The sequence below is a fragment of the Euprymna scolopes genome, chromosome 30, assembly GCF_053919585.1.
Source record: "Euprymna scolopes isolate OS-2025 chromosome 30, ASM5391958v1, whole genome shotgun sequence".
Lineage (NCBI taxonomy): Eukaryota > Metazoa > Mollusca > Cephalopoda > Sepiida > Sepiolidae > Euprymna > Euprymna scolopes.
This window is the reverse complement of record NC_136511.1, coordinates 101238481-101253558: the sequence shown is the minus strand read 5'-3', so window position 1 is coordinate 101253558 and position 15078 is coordinate 101238481. Positions and strand designations below refer to the sequence as shown.

At 35.1% G+C, this 15078-nt stretch overlaps 1 protein-coding gene across 11 annotated transcripts in view; it reads right to left on the bottom strand.

Moving 5' to 3' along the window:
* LOC145254910 (F-actin-uncapping protein LRRC16A-like) overlaps positions 1-15078 on the bottom strand; it is a 377977-nt gene that overhangs the window by 129807 nt on the left and 233092 nt on the right. For all 11 annotated transcript variants that reach the window (XM_080113852.1, XM_080113855.1, XM_080113853.1 and 8 more), the window contains exons 15-17: positions 8550-8649; positions 7131-7185; positions 2835-2938 (exon numbers count right to left, since the gene is read on the bottom strand). In XM_080113852.1, coding sequence (XP_079969978.1) covers positions 2835-2938; positions 7131-7185; positions 8550-8649 — 259 coding nt within the window. The remainder of the gene's footprint in view (positions 1-2834; positions 2939-7130; positions 7186-8549; positions 8650-15078) is intronic.

The window sequence follows — 15078 nt, the reverse complement described above, 5'->3', positions numbered from 1 at the left end:
TCCTGACAACCTCGAGACTTCCGCTTATAAAAACCCAAGTTTTGTTGTCGCGCATGCCTATACAAGGCACAAACACGAGGACGTTTATTGTGTTGGTAGTGATGCTTCCGATGATCTCGAATGGTGCAATCGAAGAACTGGAGAAAGATTTTCGCCAAGTTGCATAAAATCGACAGTTAAACATAGGAATGGAGGGATAATGGTATGGGGAACTTTTACTGCAGCAGGAGTTGGGAAACTTATTAGATGTGAGAAGTCAATCAATGCAAAGGAATACATTCGAATATTAGAAACAGGAATGTTACCAAGTATCCAGAAGCTGGGAATATCCCAGAACATTATTTTTCAACTTGATAATGCCTCTGCACACACTGCTAAAGTCACAAAAAAATGATTTTCTGATAATTCAACTGATGTGATATTTTGGCCAGGTCAAAGCCCTGGTTTAAACCTAATCAAGAATATTTGGTACATAATAGCTCGTGCATTGGCTGGAATAACTTTTTCGAATAATGACAAACTGTGGGAAGCTGTTCAAAGCGAATGGAATAGCATCTCCTCTTCAGTGTTCCACTTTGGTTGAGAGCATGTCTAAAAGGATTGATCGTATAAAGAATTCAAAAGGGAATGCGATTCCATCCTAAGCATTTATTAAAGTCTTGTTCTGTGTTATTAGTCTCGTTCAAGTTTCCTTATTCAATTGTTCTTTGTTCAATATAGCTTTTAGTGCAATAAAATGTATAAAATTTGTTTGGCCCATTTTTTTGCTCATGAGTGTGTGTGTATATGTGTGTGTATATATATGTGTGTGTGTGTGTGTGTGTGTGTGTGTGTGTGTGTGTGTGTGTGTGTGTGTGCATGTATAAGAAAGCTTAAGGATGGGTACTGTCTGCAAAATTATAATTAAGGCAGTCAACTAAGGTTGATGCAATAATCACAATTTCCACTTGCAAACACCCGATAGTCAAAAATGTATTCGCTCAAATTTGACATTTAATACTTCTCAAGTCCCTTCAATTCCGTGACAATTTTTAGTGGTATTTAGGTAGAGGCTCAGCAAATGGAGTAAAAGGTGGGTTTGTGGTTGGGTTTGGATCTTATGACTCGCAGGAATTGTTAACAAGGGTGAACCTGTAAATTCACCCTAATGTGTTGGTCTGTCTGCACTTTTCTCAATAACTACACTTTGTAATTTTTAGAAATTTTGCACCAACATTAAACATGATATGAGTAAAAAAGTAACCTACACTGATGGTTGTGTAAGCATGAAACACTAGTGACTGTACATATAAATGAATAATTATTATTTAATATATATATATATATATATATACACATACACACATACTGAAATACAAATACACTAAAAAACAATTTTTTTAAAATTCAACGATACATTGTATCTATATTTATGTCCTAAGATAAAATTTTTTTGTGATACGATTTCAAAAAGTTGTGCAATGACATCAGTAGGTGGCGGAATGTTGGTTTGGTTACCAGACTATCTGAACAGTCTCTCAGCATCCGAGGTTACCCGAACTTCTCTCTCTGTGTATTTATTCTTGTTGTATAGAAAAAGTGTTGTCTTTATGATTCTTGTGTTTTCCTTTATTTTATTAACATCTCTCACTGCCTCCTTCACCTAGCTCACCTTCATTAGCCACTTGTCCCTGTCTCCATGGCAAGTTGGTTACAATTTTACTCTTTATTTTCTTTTATGAATTATTTCTGTTACATTAAGACTTAAATATTAAGCATTTAGTAAGTTCATTCAAGGTTTTTAATTGTGTATAAACTTGCCTCTTTTTAGTTACTATATATTGTGTGCATGGTAGCCTTGCTGCTCTCCCTTTGCATGCATCCCATATGCTAACACTTCCCTAGGCGGTAAGTACAACTATTTTTTTTTATTAACATTATTATATATCAATTTCTGTATCAATACTGTTGTATTCATCTTTCTATAGTGACTGTTGAGCATAATTTGAGCTTGTATTGGGTAAATTTCTTGTCCTTGGAGTAAATCAAATGGGAATAATTATTTTGTGATACAAATTTTTTCAAGATATATTGGCGGTCATGAAATGAATTAAATTTGTATCTCAAGGTATTACTATATATGATAGCAGCAACTCGTTCCCGAGTATTGCCATTACTTAATATATCTCTGACTCAAATGACGCAAACATGAGCATAACTAGTAGCATGTGCCAGACGGTCACCTCCATGAACCCTCTATAGTCCAGCACATCCCGTGATGAACACCTACCAGGCTAGACCCTGGAAGCTCTAGAGCCTTTATTGCCATTCACACCCATATCTGCATCAGTCCTCATTGAACGTCCGTTTGCTGTTTCAGGCTACAGCCAGCCTTTTTGTTATCAAGATACACTGATTGCAAAATGTGTATTCCATTGCATATCGGGTAATGCCTGTGCTTGAAGCTTTTTATAGTGAGAAAAGACTTTGCACTGAGACAATCCCACTCTCTAAGCAACTATATATATATATATATATATATATATATATATACACAACTTGTCAGAGGAATATATGAAGTATGATATTTAAAGTGAAAATCACAGATACAGTGAATATCACAATAAAAAACATACAATGCAAGGGTCAATAAATACATATACAGATATAGACAGACATTGTATAAGTAAACATATCAGCTTTGAAATTTTTAAATCTTATTCAAAGAATGCATTTATATTTTTAATCATAATTAATACAATTTAAATTGATTTGGTTTTTGTTTGTTTTTTCCAATTCAAGTTGTAAATAAAAGGTAGATGATAAAAATAAATGGTTAATTATAAAAGGTTTACCTGATATCAAGTTCTGTAAGTGTTTTGTTGCTACCCAAGGCATTAATTACAAGTGTTGTTTCTCCTTTTAATTTGGAATCGGCCAGAGACAAGGATTCTATTGCCTGCAGAAAAAAAAAAAATGATTGGGTGACATTTAATAAAAATAAACTCTTTCAATTAGGTTGGATCATTTTTAAAAGATTCCGATAATTCTCTCGTTACGTTTATTCCATGGAATATTAACGCATTTCAGATTATTTAATGATGAATCAAGTTAATTAATTTTTTTTTATTTTGGTCCCTCGACAAAAGGAGGGAGAACCTGTAAATTTACCCTAGTCCGTTCATCTGTCCGTACTTTTCTCAATAACTATGCTTTGGAATTTTTTGAAATTTTGCACAAACATTAAACATGATGAGTAAAAAAGTAACAGGATGGATTTTCCGGGAAAACTCTGGTTGCCCTCCTGAGGGGTGCCTTTATGGTTAAAATGGCTGAAATTGACACTTTTGTGCTTATTAAAAAAAAAATTGATCCCTTGGATTTTTATAAAACTTTCTGAAAAGTTGTAACTAACTGATTTCTATATTATTTTAAAATCTTATTCAATCTTATACTTCGCGATAACTTTTGGGTGTGCCCCAGGGGCTCTTTTAGGGCTAATAAAAACACTCCATTTTTGGGACTATTTTACCATATTTGTCCAAAATTTCTTGTGTATGTCTATTTAGCAGTTTTGCATGGTGCTGAACTCAAATTTAAATATGTTAAGGCCTTGAGAACTTTTTGAGCTAAATGGGGGGGGAGGAGCAAATGATGGACTTAGTCATTTCTTTTTTGCATGGCGTAGAACTCAAATTTACATGTTAAAGCCTAAAACTGCACTGTTTGTTCATTTTCACCAAGATTTGACATCCTCAGGGGACTTTTGGGGCTAAATGGGGGGGGGGGGGGCAAGTGCTAAACTTGGTCATTTTTTTTTTTATGCCTTGTTCACTGTGCACTCACGGGGGATAATGCATGCTTCACTTGTTTTACTGTTCTTTCACCCCAAATGGATTTAAGGGCGGGCGGGGGGGACCACCATTTGGGACCAAATCTACAGGGACACTATGTAGGAAGTTGAGCAGCGAGCTGTCTGTTCAACATTAGACTTGAACTTTTGCACACTGTCCAGCTACACTGTCAGCGGAGTCGTGATAGTGTTGTCAGACAGAGTTACAACTAACTTGCACTGGGTTTTCGGTGAAGGAAAACTTGTTTTCAGATTGATCACCAAAATTGATGGGACTTGATAAGAAAAAAAAGTCCTGATTATTTCATTTTAAATAAGAAAAGACATGTTAATCTGATAATGAAGAGAGAAACTTGTTAATTTCACTTTTCTAGGACATCAGAATTGTTGGCATTTTGATAAAGTATGATGATATATAAATATCAAGGTGTGTTGCTGTGTTGACAGTCTCCACCTTGTCTAGTCAGAAGTGGTTGCGATATCTGCCTTACGTAGGTCACAAAACAAATGTCAACTTTTGTGATAATCAAATAAAATGAGCAATAAACCGAAATATGGTCGAATAAGTTCACCACTGGAAACTAAGGTTGATCATTTGTTTGTACAAGGAGTGAATGAGTTTTTGAAATGTGTCAACTGATAAAATTGCTTATCCAAACTAATGAAATAAAGTAACCCAACAGAAAGACCACTCACTGCTGTGAGGGTGGGGTAAAACAGGTGGAGATGGGGGTTGTGGAATAATTGCCAAAATTTGCAACATTAACTTTCAAAAGACACTTCCCCGTTGTTAAAATTTTGATAATACAAATGTAATACTATGTGGTTAACACAAATTTAGAAAATGCATTTATAATTATAAAAATCCAATTTTTGCTATGTACAGATTCAGAATAGAATAAGCTGTTGCTGGGTAACTTATATAGAATAAGAAAAACTCCTTTAATATGAAGTTAGCATCTCCACTTCATTAAGGAGTACTTGCTAGATAAACTGCAACAATATAACTACAGATAATGTGAGCTGAGGAGTTTCTCTGATCGTGAAGTCAGTGACCTGTGAATGATCAGAGTTGGGTAATCTTTCAACAAATAATTATTTTTCTTTATACTAAAAGCACCAGTCATTAACGCATTATCCTTCTTTTCTCCTTTTGGCTTGAAATAACCTTTGCTCTCCAGTGATGCAGAGATTGGTGACTAGTGCCGGACGATTTGCCCACTTGATCATGAAATGAGGAGAGTGGTGATTCGTTGTACCAGGAGCTTTAAATATCCAGGGCTTTCGCTAGAATAACCACCAAGTGCAGAGTGACCAACCGAGACATCAGAATAACTGGATTAGGTGATATCACCCACAGGACGTCGTTGGAGGAGTAAGAGGTATAGAGTCAGAGAGGAAATTAGAAAGTCATACAGTTTGAGAGAAGAAACTATTAGAGTAAAAGGCTTTTTGGCATCTAGGGATCTCAACAGTGTAGAAGTAGTATTTTGTTACTTGTCAGGTTAGTTGAGGGTATTTATTCCGGGGGGGGGGTACAAGTGCTTGAAGTTCATTGGAACACATTCCATTAGAATACTTGTAAGACAGGCACAGAGATGCAACATTTTGCTGATGGGACAAAGATTGGATCTCGGTTGATAGTGCGAGACCTATTAGGTTGGAGACGCTTTTTCGCAGCATGTCTAAAGGTGAATGATTAGTGGCAGATGCACCATCCCGGATGTGACAACAATACTCGATGCATGGGCGAGAATGATGGCTTTGTAGAGATATAGGATACTGGCTGATGTGAGTAATTTTCTAGCACAGTAGAGAGAGCCCACTTTCTTCGCAGCAACCTTGGCAATGCCCTCAATGTGTTTGTTCCAATTCATGTTGCCTGTGAATGTTAAGCTGAAGAGTTTGAACGAAAAGCTTTCAGTGCATTATTAGCCATGGCAATCAGTGGTTGAGAAGGTTTCTTGTAATTATTAAAGAAAAGAAGCTTAGTCTTCGCTGAGTGTTACCATCCATTTATGTCCCCATTTCACTACAGACTTCTTTTAAGGTTTCAGCCGTAATGCCATCAGCAAATATGCCCATCTTGTAGATAAAATTATCAGAGAGGTCATTTATTAATATCATAAATAATACAAGTTCAAGTATCAACCCCTGTGAGGCACCTACATCACATTTATATCATGTTTTGATGCAAATATTTTTTTAATTTTTTTTACAAAGGAATCACCACTTATCAAGACCTAGAGGCCATTCGAGGATAAGGTGTAAGGAGTGTACAGTAGTCAAAGGGACAATAATGACAACTTGGATTTTTTTCTTGTTCAAGAAGGATTTTATCATATTAAGTATTCATTCAATAATACCATATTTCATTTTCATGAGAAGTCCTTCATGTCAGACCATGTCAAAGGCTTTAGATATATCTAGGACTACTGCCCAAGCTTCCCCTGTATATATTCTTCCCATATTGTCAGTTGGAAAGAAGTTTAGTATCTATGAAGTGGTAGACTAGTGCTTGATTGATTAAGGACTCAAACATTTTGGTGAAGAGAGGAATGAGGCTAATGAGGCAATAGTTGAGTGGGTCAGTTCTTTCATCAGAATTCTCCTGCAGTCAGGAAACAAAGATTCAATAAGGTATTTGTTGGAGAGTTTTCCTTTATATGTGGAATCTCAAATCATGTGACAATGGTTGATTCAGTCACATCATTTATAAAAATGTTTTGATACAGTATTTCACTTCCTCATGTTTTGGAATAATTAAGTGACACCATGTTTCCATTGCTCTTATGTCACATGTTCTGTTGACATATGGTCAGTTGTTCCTGCCCACCTGCTTTTAAGACAAGATCTATACACTTCGCATTATTCAGACTACTATTCTCATCTTGTGTGTTATTCACACGACAGTGGTCAATGTAACCTTCTGTAACTTTATCTGGAAAATAGCTGAGTGAAACTTTTTGCAGTGTTATAAAAACATAAAACATTGAAGAGTGTCATTGTTATTCATTATTATAGTTACCAGGGAAGAGATGGAAGACAACTGCTGCTATCATGACAATGACAGTAGGAAAAAAGTGAACAACCTTTTTGATGTTAAAACACCACAGAAATGATTACATCACAACTCCAAAAGACGTCACATTCCAGTGAGCCATCAGTTAAATGTCAACCAGAAAACACTTGTTTCTGCCAATGAAGAGGACAATGAAAAATCCACTAGGATCAAAGAAATTCCCCACACAAATGTTTTCATAATAACAAAAATAAAGTCTAAATAAAATCAACTTACACTGTTTTCTTCCTGCAATAATTGCACGACAGCACCCAAAACTCGTGGTAAATGTCTGTAAAAGAAAAACATTTTTAATTTAATTGAGAATATTATTAGATTAAAGATTTTGCTGATTAAATCATTTTTTTTATTTTAAAACGCCAAACTATCAGAGGAAAGATATTAGTAAATGAATATTATAGTGAAGCTTTGAATTTCCTGATACTGGCATAAATTGAAACTGCATTATATGAAAACCAGGCATATATGAAAAAAAAAAGTGTAAAGAGTTTATGAAATGGAGAAAAAAAATGAAAAAAGTATATTAAAAATCTAGATGATATGCAGTGGTTAGGCATTTCCAAAGGCAAAAATGATTATATATATATATATGTAGTGATGGGACAATTGTAAGCCTCTGTGTAAGGTCCACATATATTTTGCAAAATGTAAAAATACAGTTGGGAGAGGTTGTGGTGCATATATCACAAGATGAGATCTTTCTCAAATGTTTTCCTTTAATCAATTTAAGAGTGTGAGATAATATTTGTTTTTCTTTTAAAACAAAGCCAAATTGCATTTGTTCATAATTAATGCTATTTGAAATTTTCATGAACAATTAAAAAGAATCATCAATTGGTATGCAAAATAAGAAACCAGTGTAGGAACAGAATCGTTTGTTTGTTTGTCTCCATGTCAAGAATGAGTTTCGAGATAATAATATTACTATTAAGAAATGCTGGTTTGATCTATTGAGTTGTCTGTAAGTGGTTTTTATCCTTTCTTCCATGTAAAAACAAAAGGGTTTAATTGCATTTTCGTTTTTTTTTTTTTTTTTTAAATAGATATGTGTAATTGGGATTGAAAGTGCATTAATAGGTAGAATTTTTGGGGTTTGATTTGAGTTTTTCCTTGAACCATATTTTGTTGAGCGTGTTTAAAAGATGTGTTATTGATTTAGGATGAAGTTATTTCAGAAACTCATAATGTATTTCATCTGCACTGGTAGCTATATTATGTTTATGCCTTTTAAGATTTAATTTTTAGTAAAAGGATAGTTGTATTCTTCTTTGTTGTTTGAGTTGAAATTTAATTTGTTTATCTTTTTCTGGATCTTGTTTTGTCTTTTAGAATTAAACATGAAGTTATGTCATCAATTTTCTGAAGACGCAACATAAAAATATATTGTCACCAACCACAATACCTTTGACAAGGAGCAAAGTGTAGTATTCGTTTTCATACTCCACTTTATCTTTTCTATTCTCAGTCAATGAAGAAAAAATAATTCTAGAGCTAGGTAATGTTTATTTCCATTCTAATCCAGAGTGCCCTTTTTGGGGATCTGGATTTCCCCACATTAAAAGCAGACCCTGTCAAGATTCAAGTAAATAGAAACAATATTTGATCACAAAAATAATCAAAAACATTTTTACTTACTTAACTTTTATGCCAGTAAAATTTCGTCCTATGGCCAAGTGCTTCAGATTTTTATTCTGGCTGACAGATTTTAAAAATGGTTCAAGGCTCAATTCAAACCCTAAAATGAAAACATTAAAAAAAAAAATTTAATGAATAAAAACTTGAAATTCTTGTTAAAAATGAAAGTAAGGATTAACATTTTTCAAAATATTTATGAAGTGTTTTTTGAATGAATTCTCATAATTTAGAAATATGTCAAATGGTTAATTGAATCAAAAAGTAAGACAAAATCAAATATTGTAAAATAATTCTAATATAAAATACCTCCCTCCCTCTTAAAATGCCACCCATAGAATCGTTAATAAAATTCCTGATTTGTTCTGCAACCCAATTATATTCGATACAAATAAAATTTTAATAAATAAAGAATAATCAGTTTGGTACAAATAAATTTCAAATAATATGGCATTTACACACTGGTTCTCATTAGATCATCAAAGTTAAGCAACATTGAACGTGGTCAGTACTAGCTGGATGACAATTTGAAAAAAAATATCAGGCGTGTAGTGACATTTATATATATATATATATATATATATATATATATATATATATATATATATATCCATCCATACTAGCAGGACCCGTTAACTGGTGTTGCCTGTTGTTAGATTCCCGCCCCCCAACTCCTCGCGTACAAAATTGAAGTACTTCTGTTGTTGCTGTAACCCAACCTGGAACCTCCTCGCGTTTAGAACGGCTTTTAAGATAGGCACCACCAACCTCCCATAGTTAATAATGATTTTGGGAATAAATACCCCCTTTTGTGAGTGTTGGTCATTTTATGCATTTTTGATAGAAATAAATTTCACAGCAAAGTAATTAGGTTTGTGATGTATTTGCGTTTACACATAATTAAAAGTATCTAAATTATACTCCGGTATCTTTCATATATACATAAAAGCAAACTACACTTGTATTTTGGTTTGTGACCTAGGTGGGTTTATAAATAGAAGCAAAACATTTAATATTAGTTATTTGCCTTGCAAGCCCACAAAAAAGTGTAAAAATTAAGCAACCCCCAATGGAAGTGCAAATAGCATCTAGTACTATGTTAAGCAAACGAAAAAAGTAAAAAAATTTTTTTTTTAATTACCGGCAGTTCCAAGGCGTGAATGCGGAACGCTAAGTAGAAAATAGGGGCGAATTAAAAGTAAACACCTCTACCGAATCGGCCATGATCAATTGTCACTTTAATTGATCTCAAATTAACCATTATAATGCATAAATGAATTAGTGGCCTAAATAAAAGTGTAACACGGCCGATCTCTCTCTCCCCACTCTCTCTATCTCTAACTGTCCCTCCTTCCCAGTAAGTGGAATTAGAAACAGTTTCACAGAGTATTGTTTTTGGTGTCCGTTGATGTTGAATAAATATAATAACATCAGCAAGGATTTAATTTAATATCGAAAAAGTCCAGAAATGCACAGTTAATGTAGCTAATTATTAAATAGTAAATGTAGTGCAAAAGGTTCATATAAAAATGGATATGGAAAAAAAATGGCGCGTTTATAAGTGTCGGATCGTTCGTTTAATGGTGGAAGAAGCGAATAGTAGAATTTTAGAATGTCTATTCAGCAGCCAATCAGATGGGCCGGAGATTGGGAAAGAAGAAATTATTATCTATAATTAGGAAGATGTGAAAATTATGGGAAGTGTATGTTTTGAATAATAATTTAAGAGCAGTTATAACACAGTAAAGTAAGAATATGTAGGAATGGTGTCAAGCGGGGGCGGTGGAAGTACAGGAAAGGGAGAGAGGGAATACTTCCTTTGAAGATGGTGAGATTGTGATCATGTCACTCCTTAGAACAAACATAAGATTTTAATATAACGCCTAAATGTGTATATAAAGTTACATGAGATAGTGCCTAATAGTGTAGGCATAATAAATTTGTATTTGACATCTGTTGTTGTAAACCTATGGTATTTTAGTCCAGAGGGGAAAAACTGTGCCGCTTTTATTATATATAGGGATATATATATTATATGTATAGTATGGCAAAATCACAGCAGAACCTCTTCATAAAAGCACTAAAGCAAATATAAACATTATGATTTATTTTACTTTGTAGTTTGTGCTAAGTAGTGGTTAAATTTGACTGTCAACAAAACAGGTCCAGATCTCAGCTTAAAAAATTTACTCACTTTTATGAAAACATTTTCAGATCAAATATGGCTGAAGATAGCTAAGGAGCAATTTGTTTATAAATAGATTTATATTAAAAACACTTTTTTCAGTGTAAATCTGCTTCTGGTTAGAAACCTATGCTACCATGTTGATTTAATTTGATCTTCTGTAACATTAACAGTATGCTCTTATTAAATAATCAAACTCTGTACCAAACAAAACCAAAAAATACATCTCTATCTCTATTATTATATCAAAGTCACTTCAGTGTATGTGAGTTCCTTCCACATAGATTCAGAAATGGCTGAACCTATATTTTGCAAATTTCACACAAAACTAATTTATGTTTGGCAGTGTTCTTAGATATGTTTTGTACAGAAATTCCTCTGATGAGTATCGAAAATCAAAAAAATTTGATCTTAAAAATAGCTTTTCTCTTTTATAGATAAAATTTTTTTACAGAGGACTATTTTATGTTACACCAGTCAAGGGAGATAATAAAATTTCAGCAAATCATTTCTTAAAGAAAAAACAACAGATTTATTATAATCTAAAGATATAGCTTAGTGGTAGAGCATTTGACTACAAATAAAATGATCTTCTGTTCAAGCCTGGATGTATCTCACCATTTTATTTACATTTTAATGAATTCAATTTATGATAAAAGAGAAGTACCATTTAAAATCAACACAAATCATTACTTTGTTTGGATATTTTAAAATTAAACATTAATAAAATATGACTTTTTCAGGACGTTCATCATCAAGCTGACATGATATTGTAAATGTAAGCCACAAAGAAAACAGAACAAATAAAATAAAGTTTAAACAATGTATTACTGGAACCACAACATAAAAAGGTTACAACTGGAAAGAGTAGTAAATGTCACCGAGCAGGCGAGGGTCACTCTGGTGTCTAATCCACACCAGAGATCAAAAGGTCTAGGGTTTATATAATGGATAGAACAGTTCATTTGGAGGGCGATTCCCCCACAACACACCCCTCCCAAGCTGATTTCCACGGTTGTGAAAATCAGTATTTCTTCCTTTTGGAGTCTGTGCGCTTCCTCTTTCTGCCGGAGCGTCTTGGTTTTGACATCCCTTTTGGAGGGTCTATGTCAAAACAGTCATACACAGTTTCAATCGCCTCACTGCCGTCCTGCGGTGGTTCTTCTTGATCCTTGTAGAAGCGTTTCCTGATTTGGTTCAGGTGCCTCTTATGTTGGAACTTTTGGCCCTGAATAATGTATGTAACTTGGCCGATTCTTCGTAAGATCGTGCCCTGTTCCCAAAAAGAAACGCTATTTCTAAAATGTCTAAAATACACGTTATCTCCGCTGTTAAACCGTTTCGTTGGCATTGTAGAGGTTCTGTTGTGTACTATGTGTTTGGGTAGCAGTTTATCAAATACGGATTTTAGTTTCTGTCCAAACATGATTTCTGCTGGGTATCCTGCATCTGGTTTGTTCGGATTTCTCGTGATTCTGTAAACCTGCAGAAATTGCTGAGGGGCCTTTTCTGTCGGTGTACCGGGCGCCTTTTATAATGCCCTTTTAAGCGTATCGACGAAGCGTTCAGCCTGGGCGTTGCTTCTGGCATAGTACTGGGGTGTCGTGATATGCTTGACTTGATACGTCTAGCAGAATTCTCTAAACTCTGTCGAGGTGAACTGTGTAGCATTGTCGCTAACCAGACAGTCTACAACCCCAAACCGAGCAAACAATTCCAATAAAAAAATTGTCGTTGTTGCCATGGTCAGTTTTTTGCATCTTAGTACCTCTGGCCATTTAGAGTAAGGGTCAACTACTATCAGGTAATAAAAATCATCCACAGCTCCTGAATAACCGATGTGGATCCTCGACCATGGTTGTTCAGCCTTAGGCCAAGGTTTATATGTTATCGGTGGTGCTTTTGCAGCCAAAGCACAGCCTTTGCATCTGTTCACCATGTTGGTAATATCTTGGTCCATAGCTGGCCAATAAACAAAACTTCTCATTAGGCTTTTCATTCTGTTTATTCCTGGATGCCCCATGTGAAAATCCCTGAGAATTCTTTTTTGAAGGGTTTGGGGGATGACAACCCTTTCACCGTATAACAGTATTTTGTTGCAACCAGAAAAAATGTCTGAACTGGTGTTACCCAGTGCTAATTTCTGCTTCGTGGTTTGAATGAAATTGTCATTTAGGGATTCTGACTTAATTTCCTGAAGTGTGACTGGCAGTTCATGGATAATATTGTTTATCATGGTTTTTACATCACTATTAATACGTAGTGCCACAATTACTGAATCTTCAAGAGGTTCCATTTTGGCAGGAATCAGTCTCGATAGACCGTCTGCATGGGCTAGTTGTTTTGAGGGGAGAAATTGAATTGTAAAATTATAGTTCAGCAGAATAGTTCCCCATCTTAATAGTCGGTTCGCAGTGAATGTTGGAAGTCCTTTTTTTGATCCAAAAATGGATATCAACTGCTTATGGTCGGCTTGTAGAAAAAAATGTCTTCCGTACAAGAACCGGTGGAATTTTGAAACTACAAATATAATTCCTAGGGCTTCTTTCTCGATCTGAGAATAATTTTCCGCTGGCAAGAGAGTCCGTGATGCGAAAGAAATAGGCTGTTTTGAGCCATCCGGCATTCGATGTAGCATGCACGCCCTGACGCCGTATTAACTAGCGCCGCTAGGTACTATTATGTCCAACTGCGGGTTGAAATGTGCTAGGAATAGTTTATAAGTACGGATTCTTTTTATTTCTTGGAATGATGTCTGGCAATGTTCTGTCCACTCCCAAGCCTTATCCTTTTTCAGCAATTCATTAAGTGGTGCGCACAATTTGTGCATATTGAGGATGAACCCCTGGTAATAATTTGCCAAACCTAAAAATCTCTGCAATTGAGTTATGTTTACTGGTGCCAGCATTTCTTTAATAGTGGTCACCCTATCTGGGTCTGGGCGTCTGCCATCTTTGGCTTCCGGGCCTTGATAAGTGGTGATCACCGTGTAAAAAAAAAAAAGAACTCGCATTTATCTGCTTTGATCCATAATCTTGTATTCGACTGAATACTTGTCTGATATGTTTTTCATGTTCCTCCCTGCTTTTACTCGCTATGATAATATCATCAAGATATGCGATTGTGGTGTCCAAGCCGGACAGCATAGTATCCATTACTTGCTGGAATATTGCGGGTGCCACCTTGACACCAAACGTAAGTCTTTTGCATCTGTACAAACCCTGATGAGTGTTAATACAGAGGAGGTTAGCGCTTTTGTCGTTTACCGGAATCTGTAGGTAAGCGTTACTTAGGTCGATCTTAGAAAAAAACTTGCTGCCATTTAATTTTGTGAACACTTCTTCTGGACTAGGTAATGGATAGTGAAAATCTTCTAAGGACCCGTTGAGTCCAGTTGCGAAGTCGGCGCAAACACAAATTTCCCCGGACCTTTTCTTTACATAAACTGCCGGAGCAGCACCACTCACTATATTCAATTTTAGCCAGTATACCGATGCTTTCTAATCCGTTTAGTTCCTGATTTATTTTGTTCAGGGAAGCGAACGAGACATTACGTTTCTTTTTAAACACCGGGTATGTGCCAGGTTTCAACTTAAAATCTGCGGCCATTTTTGTACATCTCCCCAGGCCAAGAGTAAATACGTTTGTGAATTCTTTTTTAAAACAAGTTATAAGTTTCTCCATTTTTGCTGGGCAGGTATCTATTTTCTTGCAGAATGTGGATATAAGAAGATCCCAGAGACGAAACTCCTCCATGCTGTCAGAACCGTGCAGGTTCTCACTATCTTTTAGCACATGCAATTTTAGTTTTTTTGTTTTCCCCCCGTAAAGTGACGCTTGTAATTAATTCACCTTCAAAATGACTTTTTGTACCATTAACGGCCGTCACCGTTCTGTTAGTTTTTAACATAGTCGGCTTTTGTAATATTTTCCACGTTTTGAGATTTGATCCACTGTCTAATTGGAATTTAATAGCCTTGCCGAAAATGTTAACCGTTACATATTTGCATAGATTTTCATCTAAGACGTCCTTAATTTTGGTTTGACGTACATGGCTTCTATTCTGAGTTTTCCTACAGTGCGAACTTTTATGACCGATCTTATTGCATAAATGGCATCTTTTTGTTGAAAATGGGTAATCCCTTACCCAATGTATTCCACCACATCTGAAACAAGCGCTCAGTGCTTTTAGTTTTTCTGAGTTTCGATGGTTAGTGTCTGTGTGCCATTTCGATGGTTTTTTCTTAGTTACTTTTTTTATATTCGCGATGCCTGCTTCGATATTTCTTGCATCTTTTTTTATAATTTCTACTTTTTGACAATCCTCAATCAATTTTTGAAGTGTTA